General features: G+C 45.0%; 1 protein-coding gene across 1 annotated transcript in view; it reads left to right on the top strand.

The window, feature by feature from the left end:
• Window positions 1-21,584, top strand: part of MYO18B (myosin XVIIIB) — an 815,563-nt gene that overhangs the window by 340,291 nt on the left and 453,688 nt on the right. The window contains exon 20 of the mRNA XM_029619020.1: window positions 20,170-20,353. Within this exon, the coding sequence (XP_029474880.1) occupies window positions 20,170-20,353 (184 nt within the window). The remainder of the gene's footprint in view (window positions 1-20,169; window positions 20,354-21,584) is intronic.

Below are 21,584 nucleotides of genomic sequence, written 5' to 3'. Positions count from 1 at the left end.
ACAATTAACAAGTGGATAGGTAACAAAAAAGGTAAAAACTAATATTTATCTTAATAATAATAATAATCGTAGTAATAATAATAAAACATTAAACAAGAGAAGGCTAAGGTATGCAGTTACAATAAAACAAGGGAGTAATACAACTTGGAGCATAGAAAAGAAGCAGGGACATTGATAGTTCTGTCAGTTTCTGAGCATAAAACTGTACAGAAGAGGGCAGTAAATTTTGCAGCTCCAATATTATGGAACTCACTCCCTAAAGTACTTCATTTAGAAAAGGATGGGCTAAATTTAGAAAAGGAGTGAAAACATTTCTGTTCCAAAAGATTTTTGCTTAATACTGATTTTTTAAAATGTATTTTGTTTTAACATATTGTGTGGTATGTATGTTTTATGCTTATTATGTATGCTTTTATTGTTATCCACACTGTGTTTAGGAGGAAGCAGGCGACAGGCATTTTTTAAATAAATAAATAAATAAAATGAAATCTAAGGATCCAGAGATGAGATCCTGCAAGACATTACAGGAGGACCTTGCAAGACTGGAAGATTGGGCATCCAAATGGCAGATGAAATTTAATGTGGACAAGTGCAAGGTGATGCACATAGGGAAAAATAACCCTTGCTGTAGTTACACGATGTTAGGTTCCATGTTAGGAGCTACCACCCAGGAAAAAGATCTAGGCTCAGTGTGCTGCAGCAGTCAAAAAAGCAAATAGAATGTTAGGAATTATTAGGAAGGGAATGGTTAATAGAACGGAAAATGTCATAATGCCTCTGTATCGCTCCATGGTGAGACCGCACCTTGAATACTGTGTACAATTCTGGTCGCCGCATCTCAAAAAAGATATAGTTGCGATGGAGAAGGTACAGAGAAGGGCAACCAAAATGATAAAGGGAATGGAACAGCTCCCCTATGAGGAAAGGCTGAAGAGGTTAGGGCTGTTCAGCTTGGAGAAGAGAAGGCTGAGGGGGGATATGATAGAGGTCTTTAAGATCATGAGAGGTATTGAGCGAGTAGATGTGACTCGGTTATTTACACTTTCGAATAATAGAAGGACTAGGGGGCATTCCATGAAGTTAGCAAGTAACACATTTAAGACTAATCGGAGAAAATTCTTTTTCACTCAACGCACAATAAAGCTCTGGAATTGGTTACCAGAGAAGGTAGTTAGTGCAGTTAGTTAGCTGGGTTCAAAAAAGGTTTGGATAAGTTCTTGGAGGAGAAGTCCATTAATGGCTATTAATCAATTATACTTAGGGAATAGCCACTGCTATTAATTGCATCAGTAGCATGGGTTCTTCTTAGTGTTTGGGTAATTGCCAGGTTCTTGTGGCCTGGTTTTTGGCCTCTGTTGGAAACAGGATGTTGGGCTTGATGGACCCTTGGTCTGTCCCAGCATGGCAATTTCTTATGTTCTTATGTTCTTATGGAGGCACTTTACAGTCATGGAGGATCCTCATTTTGCAGAATGCACAGGGCTGGTGCTAACATTACTGCTGCCATGTGCTGCCCCCACCCCCAGAGGCAAGCGCCTTCACACACACACACACACACACACACACACACACACACACACACACACACAGAGTCAAGCGCCTTCACACACACACACACACACACAGTCAAGCGCCTTCACACACACACACACACACACACACCACACACAGTCAAGCACCTTCACACACACACACAGTCAAGCGCCTTCACACACACACACACACACACACCACACACAGTCAAGCACCTTCACACACACACACACACAGTCAAGCGCCTTCACACACACACACACACACAGAGTCAAGCACCTTCACACACATGCACAGAGTCAAGCACCTTCACACACACACACACACACACACACACACACACAGTCAAGCGCCTTCACACACACACACACACACACACACAGAGTCAAGCACCTTCACACACATGCACACATACACACAGAGTCAAGCACCTTCACACACACACACAGTCAAGCGCCTTCACACACACACCACACAGTCAAGCACCTTCACACACATGCACACACACACACACACAGTCAAGCACCTTCACACACACACACACACACACAGAGTCAAGCGCCTTCACACACACACACACACACACACACACACACAGTCAAGCACCTTCACACACGCACACATACACACAGTCAAGCACCTTCACACACACACACACAGAGTCAAGCACCTTCACACACACACACACACACACACACACACAGAGTCAAGCGCCTTCACACACACACACACAGTCAAGCACCTTCACACACACACACACAGAGACAGTCAAGCGCCTTCACACACACACACACACACACACACACACACACACACAGAGTCAAGCACCTTCACACACACACGCACACACACACACAGTCAAGCACCTACACACACACACACACACACACACACACAGAGTCAAGCACCTTCACACACATGCACACACACACACAGTCAAGCACCTTCACACACATACACACACACACACACACACACACACAGAGTCAAGCTCCTTCACACACATGCACACACACACACACACACACACAGAGTGAAGCTCCTTCACACACATGCACACACACACACACAGAGTCAAGCACCTTCACACACACACACACACACACACACACACACACACACACACACAGAGTCAAGCGCCTTCACACACATGCACACACACACACAGAGTCAAGCACCTTCACACACATACATACACACACACACACAGTCAAGTGCCTTCACACACACACACACACACACACACAAAGAGTCAAGCACCTTCACACACATGCACACACACACACACAGTCAAACACCTTCACACACATACACACACAGTCAAGCACCTTCACACACATACATACACACACACACACACACACACACACAGACACAGAGTCAAGCGCCTTCACACACATGCACACACACACAGAGTCAAGCACCTTCACACACATACATACACACACACACACACAGTCAAGTGCCTTCACACACACACACACACACACACACACAGTCAAGCGCCTTCACACACACACACACACAAAGAGTCAAGCACCTTCACACACATGCACACACACACACACACACACACACAGTCAAACACCTTCACACACATACACACACAGTCAAGCGCCTTCATACACATACATACACACACACACACACACCCACAGAGTCAAGCACCTTCAAACACACACACACACACACACAGGCAGGCAGGCTCCCTCTCTCTGACATGCACACAGACACATTCTCATAAACCTTCTCTCTCACATACACACGTGCTTTCTGACAAAGCTGGCAGTCTCATTCCTTCCTTTCTCTGGCTGCTGGCATGATGAGCTCTGCCAGCAGCTCGTTGGAGCTTCTCTCTTTCTGGTGCCAGGCCTGGCGTAGCAATGGGGAAGATCCCAGCACTGGAAAGCAGGGTCAGTTCTCAGGGGCAGAAGTCCCTTCTGCCACTCCTCCCCCTGTGTTGACCCCATACCATGTTCAAAACTGGCGGGGCTTGCACTTAATGCTGACCTTTTGCATTATGAGATCAGCATAGAGAAGGTGAAAGCCCCACCAGTTTTGAATTATGCAGGGCCTGCACATAAGGAATGAAAAGCAGAGGAACGTCCTGGGCTCAGCCTTCTTCTTGTCCTCCTGGCTCCGGTCGTGCGGAGTTTGAGGTGTGCTTTGTGCAGCAGTGCACACTAGCTAAAGGGAAAGCCTATCCTGTTTTTTGGTGGGACTTGGGGGATTTTTCTTGCACCACAGTCCAATGCAATTACACAATCTGCACATCCAGTTGAGCCAGGCCTAGGAATGCATTCACTTTCAGCAGAGTATTACACTCCAGTCTGGTTTATAGGACGGAGAAGCTGATGGCTAGGATATAGGAATAGGAGTGTCAGAGGCAAAAGAGCATACAGCTGAGGAAAGAGTGGGCTCCCCATGTAGTACTGTCAGCATTAGCAGCACTGTATGAGCTACCACTTCCTCCCGTTCCCTTATCCGCCTCCTCCCGTGGGCACCACAAAATAGGATCTCCTGTCTCAAGTCCTAGCTTTAGTTGTTGGCAGCAGAGACCAATAACCCCTCACCCCCAGCAGAGAAAACCCCTGCACAAAATTCATGGGTACAGATCCATTGGCATACTGGGAACACAAGGCTCATCCTCTTCAAGCTCATCCAGCATTTCCTTTCTTCTCCACCAAGCAGTAGGGATGTGCAGAGGGTACTGATTCGTCCGATTCGGTATTCATATTCGTCGGCGGGCAAATACGTTGCATTCGTTCAATGGCGCCCCCGATACGTTGATACGTGCATTCGTTTTCCAGTTCCCATTAAAGTCAATGGGGGAAGTATTTGCAGCCTATTTTTGGCTGCAGAATTGGGGTTTTATTATCAATTTTGATGAAACTTCTGGGGAGCAATCATCAGAACAACAAAAGAGCTCCAAGGTACTTAGACTGTGGCAAAGTGGCACCAAAGTGGCACGAATAGCCTAAGGTACTTTAAAGGGGCAAAGGGGTACCAGGAGTTGCAAGAAGAGTACTTTAATAGAGGTGCAAAGCAGCAGCGAGAGTGTCAAAAACACACCACAGCTTCAAAATGGAGCACCAATATCAGATGCATGAACCCTCGAAGGCAGCACGACAGGCAAAGCGGCAAGAAAAGTGGCATCGACATCCTACAGCACAATGAAGGAGGAACATAGCAAGCAGAAAGACTAGCACCAACACACTGAGCAACCATGATAGTGGCCAGAATACCACAAGGAGTTGAGTGAGTCATCTGGTGTATGGCAGCAAGGCAGAGTGGCAGAGGGTAGTTACAGGCTGGCTACACCCGGGGAGAGTTCCCTTTCCTTTGTGCAGGAAAGGGCTCCCTAGAATGGGTTCGCCCCTAGAGTGGGGTATTTCCGTTGGCATCTAGTGAGCTCTCGCTGATCTTTTAAAATCTGGTAGCATTAGCAGATATACAAAAGAGAGTTTTCAAGGCCGAGACGGAGGAGGGTGCATGTGAACAGCGGTTCAAATGGGTCAGAGGATAGATACAGGCTGGCTACACCCGGGGAGAGTTCCCTTTCCTTTGAGCCGGGAAGGGCTCCCTGGAATGGGTTGGCCCCTAGAGTGGAGCACGAGCCTTCAAAGCGTGGCGACCTGGAGCAGGGTCTCACTGTGAGCATGGTCTCACTGTGTTTGCCACAGTCTAAGTACCCTGGAGATCTTTTCTTGTTCTGAACATCAGTCAACAGGTGCTAAGAGATAGGCTGCAACACCGGGGAGAGTTCCCTTTCCTTTGAGCAGGAAAGGGCTCCCTGGAATGGGTTGGCCCCTAGAGTGTATAATGGTACAAATTGTTAGGATTTAAGTATTTGCAAACAGATCATGACTTCATAAGCAAGACGGAGGAAGTTCTCTTCTCTGCCCTGAAACTAAAGAAAACTGTTTTATTTAAGGATCCATGCTGTGAAGGATTACTAATTTGAATTGCCAGAGACTGAGGTTTCCCTTTGCAATGAGGGTTCAGCCGTTAGGACAGGATATAAGGCCTGGACGAACAGGCACAGCAATTGAGGTCAAACCCTTATAGGGACATAAGGCCTGGACGGACAGGCACAGCAATCGAGGGCAATCTCACCTAGAGATTTAAGGCCTGGACGGACAGGCACAGCAATCGAGATCAATCCCACCTAGGGACATAAGGCCTGGACGGACAGGCACAGCAATCGAGGGCAATCTCACCTAGAGACATAAGGCCTGGACGGACAGGCACAGCATTCGAGGACAGAGGTCAAGCCCACCTAGGGACATAAGGCCTGGATGAACAGGCAAAGCAATCAAGGTCAAACCCTTGTAGGGACATAAGGCCTGGACAGACAGGCACAGCATTCGAGGACAGAGGTCAAGCCCACCTAGGGACATTAGGCCTAGATGAACAGGCAAAGCAATCAAGGTCAAACCCTTGTAGGGACATAAGGCCTGGACAAACAGGCACAGCAGTCGAGAACAGAGGTCAAGCCCAACTAGGGACATTAGGCCTAGATGAACAGGCAAAGCAATCTAGGTCAAATCCTTGTAGGGACATAAGGCCTGGACGAACAGGCACAGCAGTCTAGGAGAGAGGTCAAGCCCACTTAGGGACATAAGGCCTGGACGAACAGGCAAAACAATCGAGGTCAAACCCTTATAGGGACATAAGGCCTGGATGGACAGGCACAGCAGTCAAGGACAGAGGTCAAGCCCACCTAGGGACATAAGGCCTGGACAAACAGGCAAAGCAATAGAGGTCAAACATTTGTAGGGACATAAGGCCTGGATGGACAGGCACAGCAGTCGAGGACAAAGGTCAAGCCCACCTAGGGACGTAAGGCCTGGCGGACAGGCACAGCAATCGAGGTCAAACATTTGTAGGGACATAAGGCCTGGATGAACAGGCAAAGCAATCGGGGTCAAACCCTTGTAGGGACATAAGGCCTGGACGAACAGGCAAAGCAATCGAGGTCAAACCCTTGTAGGGACATAAGGCCTGGGTGAACAGGCACAGCAATCGAGGTCAAACCCTTGTAGGGACATAAGTCCTGGACAAACAGGCACAGCAGTCGAGGACAGAGGTCAATACCACCTAGGGACATAAGGCCTGGATGAACAGGCACAGCATTCGAGGGCAGAGATCAAGCCCATCTAGGGAGATAAGGCCTGGATGAACAGGCACAGCAGTCGAGGACAGGGGTCAAGCCCATCTAGATGGGCTTGACGCCAGGACGTAAGGCCTGGCGGACAGGCACAGCAATCGAGGTCAAACCCTTGTAGGGACATAAGGCCTGGACAGTGGACGGACAGGCACAACGTTAGAGATCAGGCCCAAGTAGGGACGTATGGCCTGGACAGTGGACGGACAGGCACAGTGTTAGAGATAAGGCCCTTGTAGGGACGTATGGCCTGGACAGTGGACGGACAGGCACAGCATTTCAGGTCAGGCCCTTGTAGGGACGTACAGCCTGGACAGTGGATGGACAGGCACAGCATTAGAGGTAAGGCCCTTGTAGGGTCGTACGGTCTGGACAGTGGATGGACAGGCACAGTGTTTCAGATCAGACCCTTGTAGGGACGTACGGCCTGGACAGTGGATATACAGGCACAGTGTTTCAGGTCATGTACATGTGCTGCAATGCTTATATTATTTGGAGCACAGGAGGCAGTTAGAGCTGCTGCAAGGCTTTCAGTTGCTTTTATTCATCTTGCCATTCACAGGGAAAATTTGGAAACCCAAGCAAAGGCAGGTTTACTTATTTATTTATTTATTTATTATTTATTTATTTAACATTTCTTATATACCGATATCCATTTGCACATTGTATCGGTTTACAGTGAACATAAAACTTTGGGCATTGCCCTTACATATAACAAATAAACATGGTGAACTCAGTAACATATAGATAATCTTCGGGAGGAGCCCTTAGATATAACAAGCATCAATGGGGAGATGCTGATTATAATAATTATAACTAGAACTATATACATGAAAGTGCACAGTACAGAATCAGCAGACATAAAGGCGTTCATACCAGGATATCAATCTAACAATTCACATGGGGGTTTATGTAATAGGGGGTGAAATGGAGTAGGCTTGCCGAAAGAGCCAGGTTTTAAGTTTCTTTTTGAAAATGGGGGTATAAGTCTCTATTCGAATATCATGGGGCAGTGAGTTCCATAAGGTGGGTGCGGCAAGAGAGAAGGCTCTGTTAATAGTAGAGGAGAGTTTAAAAGATTTGATAGAATGGGCATGGAGTGTTCCTTGGAGTGCTGGGCGGGTGGGTCTATTGGATGAACGGGGTGAGATGGGGGGGTTAATCCAGTTCAGGTTAGAATTTACTAGACTCTTATGAATGATCGAGAGTGTTTTGTAAAGAATTTGTGACTGTATAGGGAGCCAGTGTAGTTGAATAAGTGTGGGGGTGATGTGGTCTCTTTTTTTTGTGTTTGACAATATCCGAGCGGAGGCATTTTGTAGGAGTTGAAGGGGCTTGGTGTGTGATGCAGGAATGCCGAGTAAGAGTGCATTACAGTAGTCGAGCTTCGATAAAATAATAGCCTGGAGGACTGTGCGGAAATCGTTGAAGTGTAGTAGGGGTCTGAGTTTCTTTATTGTTTGAAGTTTAAAATAGCAATCCTTTATTATGGATTTGATGAATGGTTTGAATGAGAGGTGATTATCAATAATAGCTCCTAAGTTGCGAGTGTGCGAAGGGAAGTTGGTAGCTGAGTAAGCAAGAGGGATGTCAGGGAGTGGTTGTCTATTCAATATGATTAAAAGCTCAGTCTTGTTAGAGTTGAGAGCAAGGTGCATGTCCTTTAGGAGTTGGTTGATTGAGGAAAGACAGGATTCCCAGCTATGTAAAGCAGTTTGGATGGAGTCAGAGAATGGGAAAATGAGCTGAACGTCGTCAGCATAAATAAAATGTTTGATATGCAGGTTAGTGAGAAGCGTGGTCAGGGGAAGCATGTATATATTAAAAAGCGTAGATGAGAGTGAGGAACCTTGGGGTACACCTTGGGGAAGACTGATGGGCTCAGATTCATTATTGTCCATTGAGACAGTGAAAGAGCGATTCTGGAGATAAGATTGAATCCAATCAATGGCCTTGCCTGTGATCCCAATATTTCTGAGAATGTTGAGTAGGACATCGTGATTGACTGTGTCAAACGCAGCTGAGATGTCAAGTAATGCGATGAGATAGGAGGATCCTGAGTCGATTCCTTTGATAAGGGTATCGTGTAGGGTGAGGAGCAGAACTTCAGTGCTTAAGTGTTTCCTGAAACCATATTGGGTGGAAGGGAGGATGTTGTTCTGTTCAAGGTGATCGGATAGACGTGAGTTCACTAGCTTTTCAAGAACTTTAGCTAGGAGGGGTAGATTGGACACCGGTCTGTAATTAGAAAGAGTGTTGGGGTCAAGGTTGGATTTTTTAAGTAGAGGTTTCACAATTGCTTGTTTCAGAAAGTCTGGGACGGTGCCATGCTCTAGTGAACAGTTGAGAATATTTGAGAGGGGTTTGGCGATCACATTGTGTATGGATAGTAGGAGTTTAGAGGGGATGGTTTCAGAGGGGTGAGTTGATGGTTTCATTTTCTTTAGTATGTTCTCCACTTCTAGGGAGGAAGCGGACTCAAACAATGAAAGGGAGACTGGAGAGTTGATATTGGGAAGACAGATATTGAGGTTATTGTGCGAAAACTGTGCTGCAATGGAAGATACCTTGTTTTTAAAAAATAGAGCTAGTTCGTTGCAACGATTTGTAGAGGAGTTAGCTAGTTGTTGTGTGTGTATGGGAGAGGTCAGGTCAGCAACCATGGTGAAAAGGGCCTTGGGGTTGTATTGCAGACCATTTATTTTTTTGGCGTAGTAATCCCGTTTGGAATGCAGGATGGAATTTCTATATTCATGCATGCGTTGATAGTAGAGGGTTTTGGTGGCAGGGGATTGGTGTTTGCGCCAGGACCTTTCGGAGGCTCTGAGTAGGGTTTTGAGATTTCTGAGGAGAGGTGTGTACCAAGGTTTTCTATTTTTGCGATTGGGATTGATAGTCTTTGTTACTAGGGGGCAATGATTATTGGCAATGCTGAGCGTACAGTTCACCCAGGAGGAGAATGCATTATCTGGGGATGAAAGGTCAATGTGTTTGTCTATGTCTGAGCATGCAAGAGTGATGGTTTCTACATCACAGGGTTTGTGAAATTTGAAGGATATGGGTTGACGGGGCGCAGACAAAGAGCTTTGAGGAAGTGAAAGAAAGGTCTTGATCAGGGAGTGATCAGACCATGGTACTGGTGTACACAATGGTGGACTGTTCACACTGATGGAGGAGTTGATGAAGATCAAGTCAAGGGTGTGGCCAGCTTTGTGTGTGGGGGAGTTTACTATCTGTTGGAAGCCCATAGCTTCGAGTGAGGACAGGAAAGCTTCACAGGCGGGTGACTGTGGTGAGGTATCCACGTGCAAACTGAAATCTCCTAGGAGGATCGTGGGAAGGTCAGGTGATAGTGCATTTGCGAAGAATTCGATAAGGGGTGATGAATCTTTCTCGAGTAGACCAGGGGGGGTATAGATGAGACATAGTTGGAGTGATTTTGACTTGAAGAAGCCAATTTCATATTGATGTGGTATGTCACATTTATGGGCCAAGAGCTGGAGGTCTTTTTTTACAGCTAGGAGTAAGCCGCCTCCTCTCTTCTTCTTCCTTGGGATTGAGAAAATATCATAGATATCTACGGGTAATTGGTTGATAAGGGGGGTGTCCTGTTGTTTGAACCAGGTTTCAGTGATAGCGCATATTTCAGGATTAGAATCTGTGAGAATGTCTTGTAGAAGATGGGTTTTCTTTTGAAGAGATTGTGCATTAAATAGGATGATGGACATAAGAGATAGGCTAATGGCTTGAGTGCGAGTGATAGTGTGTATGGGGATGAGTCTTCTGTTTTTTTGAGGGTTTTTGTGGTGTGTGGTTTGCTGCGTGGATAAAAGGTGGTTGTATGGGTGGATTTCTGTTTGATATGTTACGGTACAATGTCCAAGGAAAGGAGGCATTGTTGCACGGTGGTGTAAAGCTAGTAACAGGGTTAGGGGAGTACAGGAGTGATGGCAAAAATATGGCAAAACAACGAGGAGCAAAAATACAGGTACATATAAAAAGGTAGGGTATCAGTATGTTTGCAAAACAACAATGCGGTAGGAATATGCAAATGACAAAGCAGGCTAAAGTAGTAGTGAGTAGCAAGACTAGCGGTAATGGTCTTGGAGAGGCCAATTCAAATGTTAAGCTGAGTATCGGAGGGGGAATGGGGATAGGGGGGGTTAGGAGGGTAGGGTAGTGTATAGCTTTAGCAGAGAGATGGTATAAATTACGTAGCTATATCGTTAATGGCTCATACATACAGCAGGCTTGGGTACTTCACCAGAATAATTTTGGGCTGGTCGTCTGGGAATTGGTGCTGGGCAGGAACGATGGTAGTTGCAGCCGGTTAGGTGCCGCATGGACACAAATTATAATTCCTTCTTGGGTGCCTAATGGGGCTACTTTCAAAAACACTAGCATTTCCATCAACTCTGGTGCCAGCCTTGAGTGGTGAGGGCTCATATCCCCTGTCATTGAAAAGACACTTTCACTGGGTACACTGGTTGGTGGACATGACAGCTTGTGAGGCATCTCCAAATCAGTCTGCTTTTGAGCCACTTTGGCTAGGTATGGCCAGACAGTGGACTTGTGTGCCCAATATGCCAGCGGATCTGTCTGCATGTTCTCCTTCGGCTCTGAGAGATACTGTGTCACTGACTGCTGTGCTGGTGTGTCCTTTGCTTGGGTGGGCTGAGAGTCACTCATGCCAGCTGCTTTCTCTCTAGCCCATAGCTCAACAGATGAATCTTTATGGGCAACATGCCTTTGGCGTTCTGAAGTGGGGGAAGAGGAGGTACTAGCTGTCACTGACAGAGTGCTGCTCCAGCTTGGGCTACCACAACTCTCTGAAGTGCCCGCTTTTTCCACCTCTGCTTCACGCCTAATCTGTCTCTGCGTATGGCGCTCCTGTTCACGGACTTTTGATAACAGCAGGTCCTTCACCAATAAGACAATCGTACTAGGGACATAAGGCCTGGACGGACAGGCACAGCATTCGAAGTCAAACCCTTGTAGGACGAGTTTCCCTTTCACATGGGGATCACAGACTTTGGCGAGCATGTATGTGTTCTGTTCTGTTAAAGGCCTTAATCTCTCTTTCACCTGCTGCTGCAAAATATCCAGACAATGCAGCACCTCAACTGTCATTCCCTCTTCCTGTTTAAAGGCCTCCAAATTTTCATCTAGGAAATTAACTATAGGTATGATGTCAGCCAAGGTGGCACGTCTGGAACTCAGCTCCTCCGTGATATCCTTGAAGGGCTGCAGGATTTTTACCAGCTGACTCATGACTAACCAATCATGATGCCCTAGGGGATTCTGCACACCTATGTCCATTGTACCTGAAAATGCATGAAGTGGTGTCTGCAGCTCCACTAACCTCTCAAGCATCATAAAAGTGGAATTCCACCGGGTGGCAATGTCTTGAATGAGACGCTTGTGAGGCATCTCCAAATCAGTCTGCTTTTGTTGGAGAACCTGCCCTGCCTTCACACTTCTGTGGAAGTGCACTGCTATATTCTTGCACTTCTGTATTAACCTATGCAGGTCTTCATTCTCTTGGTCATTGGAATCCAACCCCAGAGCTGACTTCAGAACCAGGTGCAGAGTGCGTGCAAAACATCAGATATTCTTAAAGTGCACGTCGTTTATTGCCTTAACCATGTTTGCACCATTGTGACAAAGAACCCTGCATGAGGATTCCTGTCTCGCTGGTGTAGTTGCCAGCCCTCCAACATCTGTCTGATGCATGTTAGGATATTGGCTGTGGTATGGGCCTGGTCCGTCAGGTGGGTGTGCATTAAAGCCCACCTCTACCCTGATACTTGTTCAGTAATAGAGCTGCCTTGCTATGCACCCCTGCCTCAGCCAGGTCCCATCAGTGTGCTGTCAGTGAGAGGTAAGAGTGTGCAGCATTCATTGTGGTCCAGATATCGCAGGTGAAATGCACACTCCCCTCTGCCTTAGCTAGCAGCGCTTGGATCCGACTGCGACACTGCTTGTACAGGCTGGGGAGGACATTTCTGCTAAATGTGGTTCTGGAGGGGACTTTGTAATTTGGAACTACGACCTTCAGAAAACACTTGAAACCCACATTCTCCACTAACTGCAAGGGCTGGTTATCAAGGGCAATCATTTCCCCAATGCTCCTGGTTACAACTTTTGAGGCTGCCTGCCTCCTACCCCGAGATAGCGTTACCGCACTCCACCCCATTTCCTCCATGGTGGGTTGTCGCTTCTGCCATATGTCAGGGGGTTGCTGGCCTGCCACCTGACCTCTAGAAGGGGATGAGGGCGTGGGCTAACTCTGCTGCTTTTCAACCACTTTACGCTGCTTGGAAGGGGTCCCCTGACAGGTACTGCTACCATCCCCAGATGGCAGAACTCTTGTTAGGTGTTGCCTCTTCATATGAAGCGTCATGCCAAAATTAGATGTCCCATTTGCTTGCCTCTGCTAATAGCCCTGCCACAGTAATTACACCGAGCAAAACGTGGGTCCTCCATCACTTTAAAGTGGCTGCAGATCACAGATGTCTTTTGTGATCCTCCCTTCTCTATAGCCTTGGGGGTGGATGCTGGCACTGGAGCTGAAGTAGTGGGGGTACCCTGAGAAGCAATGCCAGGGGCCTCAGTCACCCTCTGTGCCTGTGCTGACTGTTCTTCCTCCTCATCAGTTTCATCTCTCCCCAGCTGCACTGCAGTGGAGGCTAAGACAGGACTAACGAATCCTCCTAAAACTTCATCAGCTATTACTTCTTCCGTTTCTGATGAGAATCTCACACAAGATGATTGTTCATCTGAATCAGAAGCAAACAGTGCCTGTGCTACATTGTCAACGCTTAGTCGAGACTTCTGTCCCACTGCTGCTTTTGGGTGTTGACATTTTGTCTGGCATGACTCAGCCTCCCCTTCCCTCACCTCCAAAACTACAGGGTCAGAAACAGGTGGTGGCAATGTATCATGTGTAGATTTCGTTTTTTTCCGGCTGGAACTGCCTGCCCCTCCAAAGATTTTAGATTGCAACAGGTCCCTTTTTAACTTTAATGGGGGACTGGCTCTAGTGCCTTTTGAAGTGCCTCCTCTGCCATTCCCAATCACTCGACCACATCTAGCTTTCCCTGACATTATGGATTTAATGTCACTGCCTACTGCCTACTGTTACAGTGCCTTGACATGCACTAATATAATCTGTGTGGTGTGCACACACACAGCTTGCTTGTAACTACAAAAGAGGGAGACTGGGGATTTCACTTCACAGACTGTCCCAATAATAAACTTGAGTCTTCTGAACTACCCAGTGCCCACTGACACAGTGCCTTGCTATGCACTAATGTAATGTGTGTGGTGTGCACACACAGAGCTTGCTTATAAGTACAAAAGAGGCAGACTGGGGATTTCACTGCACAGACTGTCCCAATAATAAACTTGAGTCTGCTAAACTATCCAGTGCCCACTGTCACAGTGCCTTCCTATGCACTAATGTAATGTGTGTGGTGTGCACACACACAGCTTGTTTGTAAGCACAAAAGGGGCAGACTAGGGATTTTACTGCACAGACTGTCCCAATAATAAACTTGAGTCTGCTAAACTGCCAGCCCACTGGCACTGATGCCCAGTGCACAGAGAGACTGAGTGAGTTCAATTAAACAAATTCAGTTTTAAAAAGCTTGAATTGTTGGCACAACAGGAACATCAATGAAATATATTTTCCAATGGAAGTTCTAGCAAACTAGCTAAAAATTTAATATATCTCTCCCACCTACAACACCCAAATGGTGCTTGCTTGCAGCCTAGCCCAGAGGGTGAATTAAACAAAATGGCACTGCTGGCAGCTTCTCTCCCTGGCACAGAGAGACCGTCTCAGATCACCTAAATAAACTGCTTAAAAAACAAATAGAGCTAGCTGGCACAGGCACTGCAGCCAAATAAAGAATAAATATCTTTTTCTCTTGAGTAACTAGCCTAGCTAGCAATTCAATACAGATTTCTGAACTCAGACTAGCTCTGAATGCACCCACCTTCCGCAGAGACCACCTCCCCACACCACCCCTGCAAAGAAAGTGCATGGCATGCCACGTGCTTAAGTATATATAGTGCTGGGTCATCAGGAAAATTGTCACCGACTACTGAATGACAGCGCGATTGGCTGCATTCAGTGCATTTCACAAAATCTTATCGCTGATTCATTGCATTCTGATATCCGTACCAGCCTGTCTGATGCACTCTGACAGGGCTGTGAGGTCACTGATGACTTACAGGAAAGGGCTGGTTTTTGGCTCTGGATACACCCAAATGGCGTCCTCAGATTGCAAATGGCGGTGAAGAAAAGCGTGCACTGCCAAACGTATGATGATACGTTATATTCATGGGGAGTCGCAATACGTTTTGCTTCCCCATGAATACAATGAATAGGGACATACGTTGCGGATTGCCAATACGTCGAAAACGAATGCACACCCCTACCAAACAGTGTCCCTATTAAATGGGTATGCTCAATGGCAGGGGACATTATAAAGTTACCTGGATTAACTTTTGTTGAATATTCAGTGGAACTTATCTTTGGCTAAATTGATTTGGTTATTTACAGAGCCATATCCAGGCAATTTGGCACATAACACCATAAGTTGGGAGACTGTAATTTATTTTTTAAAACATAATGCTATTATTATTTATAACCTATAAGTAGATAAAACTATGACTTTTAGATCTGTATGGATGGATCTTTAACCTCTATCAGAACTGACTCAATCTCCACCGAATTGATTAGTAATATCTACCTTGTTAAGCAGTAGGGGGTTGAAAAGGGAGTGTGTGCCTTTAAGCCATAATGATATGCCTATTTTCTTCTATTGAGCTATTTGATTTGCTAGTATATTAAACTAATTAGGTTCTAGATGTCATTATCAGCAAAGCAATCTCCTTTTATTACCAGGCACATTATGATGCTCCACAAAGCCCTGCCAAACCACATTCAAAGCAATTATAGCAAATCTGCCGTACCATAAAAGCATTAACATCCAGGACACAGAAGCAACAACTTTACTGCGTGCATGCGGCTCCTGTTACCAAATGTCCTTTGCACAACAGGCTCCTCTCCCACACACCTGGCTGGCCCATTTGCCACACATTTCACTACTTAGTTTCTCATTAGATTTCTCTGTTTGTCATAAGTTCTGTATGTCTTGTCAGCTGCATGACTCTCCTTCATAGTTGGTTAGTTTTCTAACCCAATCTGTTTTTATGAATGAGATTGAGATCAGCACTTACACTACTTGCAATGACACTGCCAGGCCAGGATGCAAACACTCCCTCCAACGCCTTTCCCCACCCAGTCACCTCTCTGTAAATGCAATACCTGGAAACTAGAGTTGTGATCACCCTAAGATTTGGTTTGGACTGGGGGAGGGCTGCGTTCATCAACTTATCAACTTTCTTTCTTCCACTTCCCCCAACACACATCTTCCTCCCCTCCAGGATTGATCCCAGCACTATCCTCTCTCTCTCCCTCTTTCCTAGGGTTAGATAATCAGAGCTTGAGCAAAAAATCCTATTCAGCAGAGAACAACTCTCTGCTTTCAGCTTCAGCCTGCCACTCTCCAAGGCAGCTTGCAGGATAGAGGAGGGGTGAGGCGGAGGCTGGAGCAGACAGAGCAGAGAAGAAAAGAGCCAATCTGCTCTCTCATCCAGTCCCTCTCTCCTTATTTTACAGGGAACAGGAGGGGAGGAAGAGAACTTGGAGCAGACAGAACAGATCAGACCATAAAAGAGCGATTCTGCTCCCTAATCCAGCCCCTCCCTTCCTGTTGTTTCCCTCCCTTTGGGCCTCAGAAGCAGCATTGTCACAGCCCCTTCTGGCAGTGGCACCTACTGTCATAGGCTAGCTATAGCTTTGTTGGCTAAAGTTAACTGGATGAAGTTATCCAGGAAACTTTACCACTCACTTTCCGACGCTTTAAGGCAGCTTAGATACAGAAACCGTAGGTTTCTGTATCTAAGCTGATTTGCAATCTAAGAGCCTGATTTACTAAGACTTTTCTCTTATTCTGTGTCTATGGGGGGAAATGCTTAGTAAATGAGATCCTAAATTTATACCTGAGGCAATGGAAGGTGAAGTGATTTGCCTATGGTCACAAGAAGCAGCAGTGGGATTTGAACCCTGGCTTGCAGCCTGCTACTCTAACCACTAGGCTACTCCTTCACTTGAATTTTGTGGGGAGCAGTTCCTTCCCCTTCTTAATAAAATGGAGCATTCCCCCATCCCCCAACCCCAAAAGCATCCCTCTATCCCAGCAAGAGGAAGAGAGGCTCTTACCTCCTCCTCCTCCTGTAAGATGAATGTCTTAGTGGCTGTCATCTCGTTGAATATACCTGGCTGGGTTTAAAGTTAGCCGGGTATGTTAACCCGGACAACTTCAGACCTGCCTTCCATCACAACCAGATTTAGCCGTCTAGGAGAGCGTAGGGAGCAAGAATTGAGATCATTCTCTGCATTGGACCACCTATACGAGTCCCAGGGGTGAGAGATTGCTTTCCCAATGGTAATCTCCAGCTGAGAAGAAATGCAACATTGTGACGTCAAAGGGTGGATCTGGAGGCGGAACCCAGAAGAGCCCCACTTAAGCGGTACACTTTGCGGTGCGCAGCAGACGCCGGCATGCTGCTAAAGCCGCGCGCGCTTAAGGGGCGGGCGGCTTAGCTGGTGGCTTCGCCTGGATTCGTCAGGAACAACATTCCAATTGGATGGATTTCTTAAAGGTACGTTTTAAAGAAAATAATTTTCTCTCAGTCTCTCCTGTGTGTTATTCTGTTGCATGTGTGGAAATGGCAACATAGACTGAGCATATGCGGTTGTCTATACTGTTTAAGTTGCAATTAAATTGTAGGTATAAATATGCCTCCGAAACGAAAAGGGAAAGTGAGGGGTTTTCCCTCACTCCCATTGCCTTCACCGATACAGCAGGAGATCAGCCGTTTTATGCTCTCCCCTGCTTTAAAGAATGTGGAAACCAAGGAATCTGATGTGCTAGGTTGTCAGGGAGGACAGTCTGAGCCAGCAGATGAGGCCTCCCTAAGTCCGAACACCGGAGTACCACCTGCACAGAGACTGTGTGAGAGAAGCCCTGAGGAAGTTTCAGTAGGGGTCATCAATACTAGCCCTGAAATGGGAATACTTCTATCCCGCAATAATGGACTAGTAGGGGAAGGAGCTCTAAGTACCATTGGTTTAACTCCAGGAAGTGGTGAGAAGAAACTGGAGTTATTAAATCCCTTAGATGGGAATGTTGACCAACTAGCCCATGGTACAATACCAGGACCTCTCACTCGTCCTGCAGTGGTAACACTAGACATTTTGTAGGATATGATGGCTGGAATGTTATCTAATATAAAGGGGTTGGAAGAGAAAGTAGATGTGTTAAGTGCTGGGAATCAACAGGAAGTATTTCATATTCAGAAACAAATTAAGGAATCTGCCGATAGAATAAAGGGGCTTGAAGATGGTCAGAAAAAAAATCAGGAAATGAATGCAGCTGTTGTTAAAGATAGGGAAATTCTTACTAGAAGAATAGAATCTCTCGAGAATAATGCCAAATTTACAATTTAAGATTTCTAAATCTCCCCAGAGTAATTGGGGAAATACCTCTAATTACATTAAAAACATTTTTGTCTGAAACTCTTGGCATTGTATCGGAAGATTTTTCAATGGTAATGAATTGCTATTTCCTACCTAAACCTAGGAATATGAATAATAGATCAGATTTAATGTTTCAAGGTGATTTCACTAATTTTCTTGAGAGTTCTAGCGCTCAAGTTATCGAATGGGGTACCTTATTGGTAAATTTCTCTTCTATCAATGATATTAATCAAATAATGAAGAAATACTTCAACAAATATCCAGTTAATTACTTGGACAAACCAGTGAAAATATTCCCAGACCTGGCGATATCTACACAATTAAGGCGGAAAGCCTTTCTGGCTTTTCATCAAGAAGTAATTTCCATGGGTTTTTCATTTACATTGCGTTTTCCTTGTAAGTGTCTGATAAAAAAAACAAGAGGATATATATATTTTCTTTATACCCGAACAGTTAAAGGATCTTTTTAGAACAAAGGAAACTTCCATCTTCATCCCCAGTGCCTAGTCAGTAATTTTAGAAAGGAATTCACTTGGATGCAGATACGGTGCTGCTCTCTACATTGGTGGTGGGGTGGAGGGGAATTAGGGCCGAAGAGTGCTGGAAGCCAATAGTAACAGGTGGGGGAGAGAAAAAGGGAAAAAAAAATGGATAAAGTGCGTGGCTTGCTGGGCAGACTGGATGGGCCATTTGGTCTTCTTCTGCCGTCATTTCTATGTTTCTATGTGGAAAGCCCTTATTGTAAAACATTATGAGTAATTCTCCCAATTGTTTTCTTATATCATTATGCAACTCACTCTCACTTGTGTTTGATATGTTTAAATGGTATTGGCATTAATGATTTTCCTTTAGTATGTCTTGGAAAAGATTTATTTTATTTACTTTAAGTTAGATACCAAACCATGAATGCAAACTAATTTAACATGTTTGTATACTTGAAAATGAGAAATAAAGAATTAAAAAAAAAAAGATTTAGCCGTCTAAACTTAACCATCTTAAACCCTGCCTCTGAAATCTCCACATTGCCTCTTTTTTATCTGGGTAGATTTTAGTTGGCTAATGAATTAGCTGATAAATGTATCCAGTGCAAGGAGGCGGGAAATGGAAAACTCAGGGTTTGTCTGGCTATGTCCTGAGCTTTGAATATGAACTTGCATAGTAATAAGCAAAATTAAGATGAAAGAAATCTAAAATAAATTCTCCAAAGGGTAAGGAAAGGCACTCATTTTTTTCAAGGGGGAGGGTTTGGGCCGTGTCCATGGAAGGCAACAGAGAAATATAATGTGGCATAACATAGATTTACAGAAGGCACTGCTGCATTAAAATTAACTAAATTGATCTGGATGTCATGGTGAATTCATTAAGATATAAACATGGAATTGTCCTTCAACCTATGCAGCAAAAATGAATGCATTCAACTTTTATGTACTTCCTCCTTATCAGAGCATCTCTTTTAGAAAATTACCATGCAGTGTAGCCATAATTGTTCCTTTAACCTATACAGTAACACAACTAACCTGATAATTGAGTGGTGGCAAACTCCAGTTCTCAAAAGCCACAAACAGGTCTGATTTTCAGCTTAACCACAATGAAGATGCATGAGATTTATTTGCAAACAATGGAAGCAGTCAGTGCAAGTCTATCTCATGCATACTAAACTGGTTTGTGGCTCTTGAAAACTTAAATTCCACTGGTTTGTGGCTCTTGTTAACTTAAATTCCATGAGCAATGAGCTATTAATCATACCCTTTTCTCTCTCCATTTATTCTGGAACAAGTAGTAATTTAGGCACAAACAAGATAGTTGTATGTTTTGAAGACATTGTGATCTTACGTCTCCTCTTTTAATACCTTAGGAGTGATGTCAAGAACCTGTTCCTGATACGATCCAAAATTCCACTGATCTGTCGCTCAGTGGCAGGTCTGGAGGGAAACTCCCAGCAAGCTTTGCAGCGAGTAGGCTGCGTGAGAAAGACTTTCACTAGCAGTTTCGCTGCTGTGAAAAGAAATTCAGTGTGTGCCCAAATCATACTTCAAATGGTGAGTCACAAAGCTATTTTGATGATGTGAATAATGGCTACTCTTTGCAATCCCTGTGACATAAGTGGCGGGAGATTGGTGAATGAAAAGAGAGCATTTTAATTCAGGGGTAGGCAACTCCAGTCTTCGAGCGCCATAAGGCAGTTGGGTTTTCAAGATATCAACAATGAATAGGCAGGAGATGCATTTGCATACGCTGCCTGTATTGCATGCAAATGCACCTCAAGCATATTCAATGTGGATATCCTGATAACATGACTGACTTGTAGCACTCAAGAACAGAAGTTTCGTACTCCTCAGTTAAGTCTAAGCAATGGAATGCTATGGAAAACAAAAGTGGGCAACTCGTCCTCAAGGATGACTAACTAGTCAGGTTTTCAGAACACCCCTAATGAATATGCATGAGGTAGTGTGCATACAAATCTTTGTCATGAATATTCAGTAGGGATATCCTGGAATCCCAACCAGTTGGTGGCCCTTGAAGACTGGAGCTATTGACCTCTAATGCATAGTACTAAGATAGTTGTCACCATGGACAAGAGCTGCAAACCTGCTTGTAATGCTAATCCTCTTCATCTGCTAAACTGAGGGTCCTCCACAATTTAAAATGCCTTCTCAAACCAACTGACTTTTGAACGGTTCTTCAATCACTGATTCATTCTACCGACTATTGTAACTCCCTTTACACTGATCTCCCTCAATACTTAATTGAGCCATTACAACTGGTTCAGAATGTGGCAGGAACCAGTTACTATAACCATATTGCACCCAGTCTTCAAAAATTATATTGGCTTCCAATTCAACAACTTATCCACTATAAACTCGATATCCTTATCTACAACCTTCTCAATAATGCCACTTCACCTTGAATCTGCTCCATACTCAAGATATATACACCTTCTAGAACCTTACACTTGCTTTCAGTCATTGCTTGACATTCCTCCAGCTCGTCTAGTCCATCTTGCAGTAACACAAGGAAGGGCATTCTCAATAGCAGGCCCCATTATTTGGAATTCATTACCTTCACACATCACATAAAAGATCTGAAACAGTTTAAGAAAGCTTTGAAAACTCATTTCTTCAAAATAGCTTTCATACCAATTACCTAGACTCATCTTCATTCCTGTTAATCCAAGTAACCATAAGATTAGAAGGAATCCTATATTTGTATAATTATTGTTTAACTGTCTTTTTAACCTTAATTGACATGTTTTTATGTATATTTATTTGG

This window comes from Rhinatrema bivittatum, chromosome 11, assembly GCF_901001135.1.
Source record: "Rhinatrema bivittatum chromosome 11, aRhiBiv1.1, whole genome shotgun sequence".
NCBI lineage: Eukaryota > Metazoa > Chordata > Amphibia > Gymnophiona > Rhinatrematidae > Rhinatrema > Rhinatrema bivittatum.
This window is presented reverse-complemented; position numbering and strand designations above follow the sequence as displayed.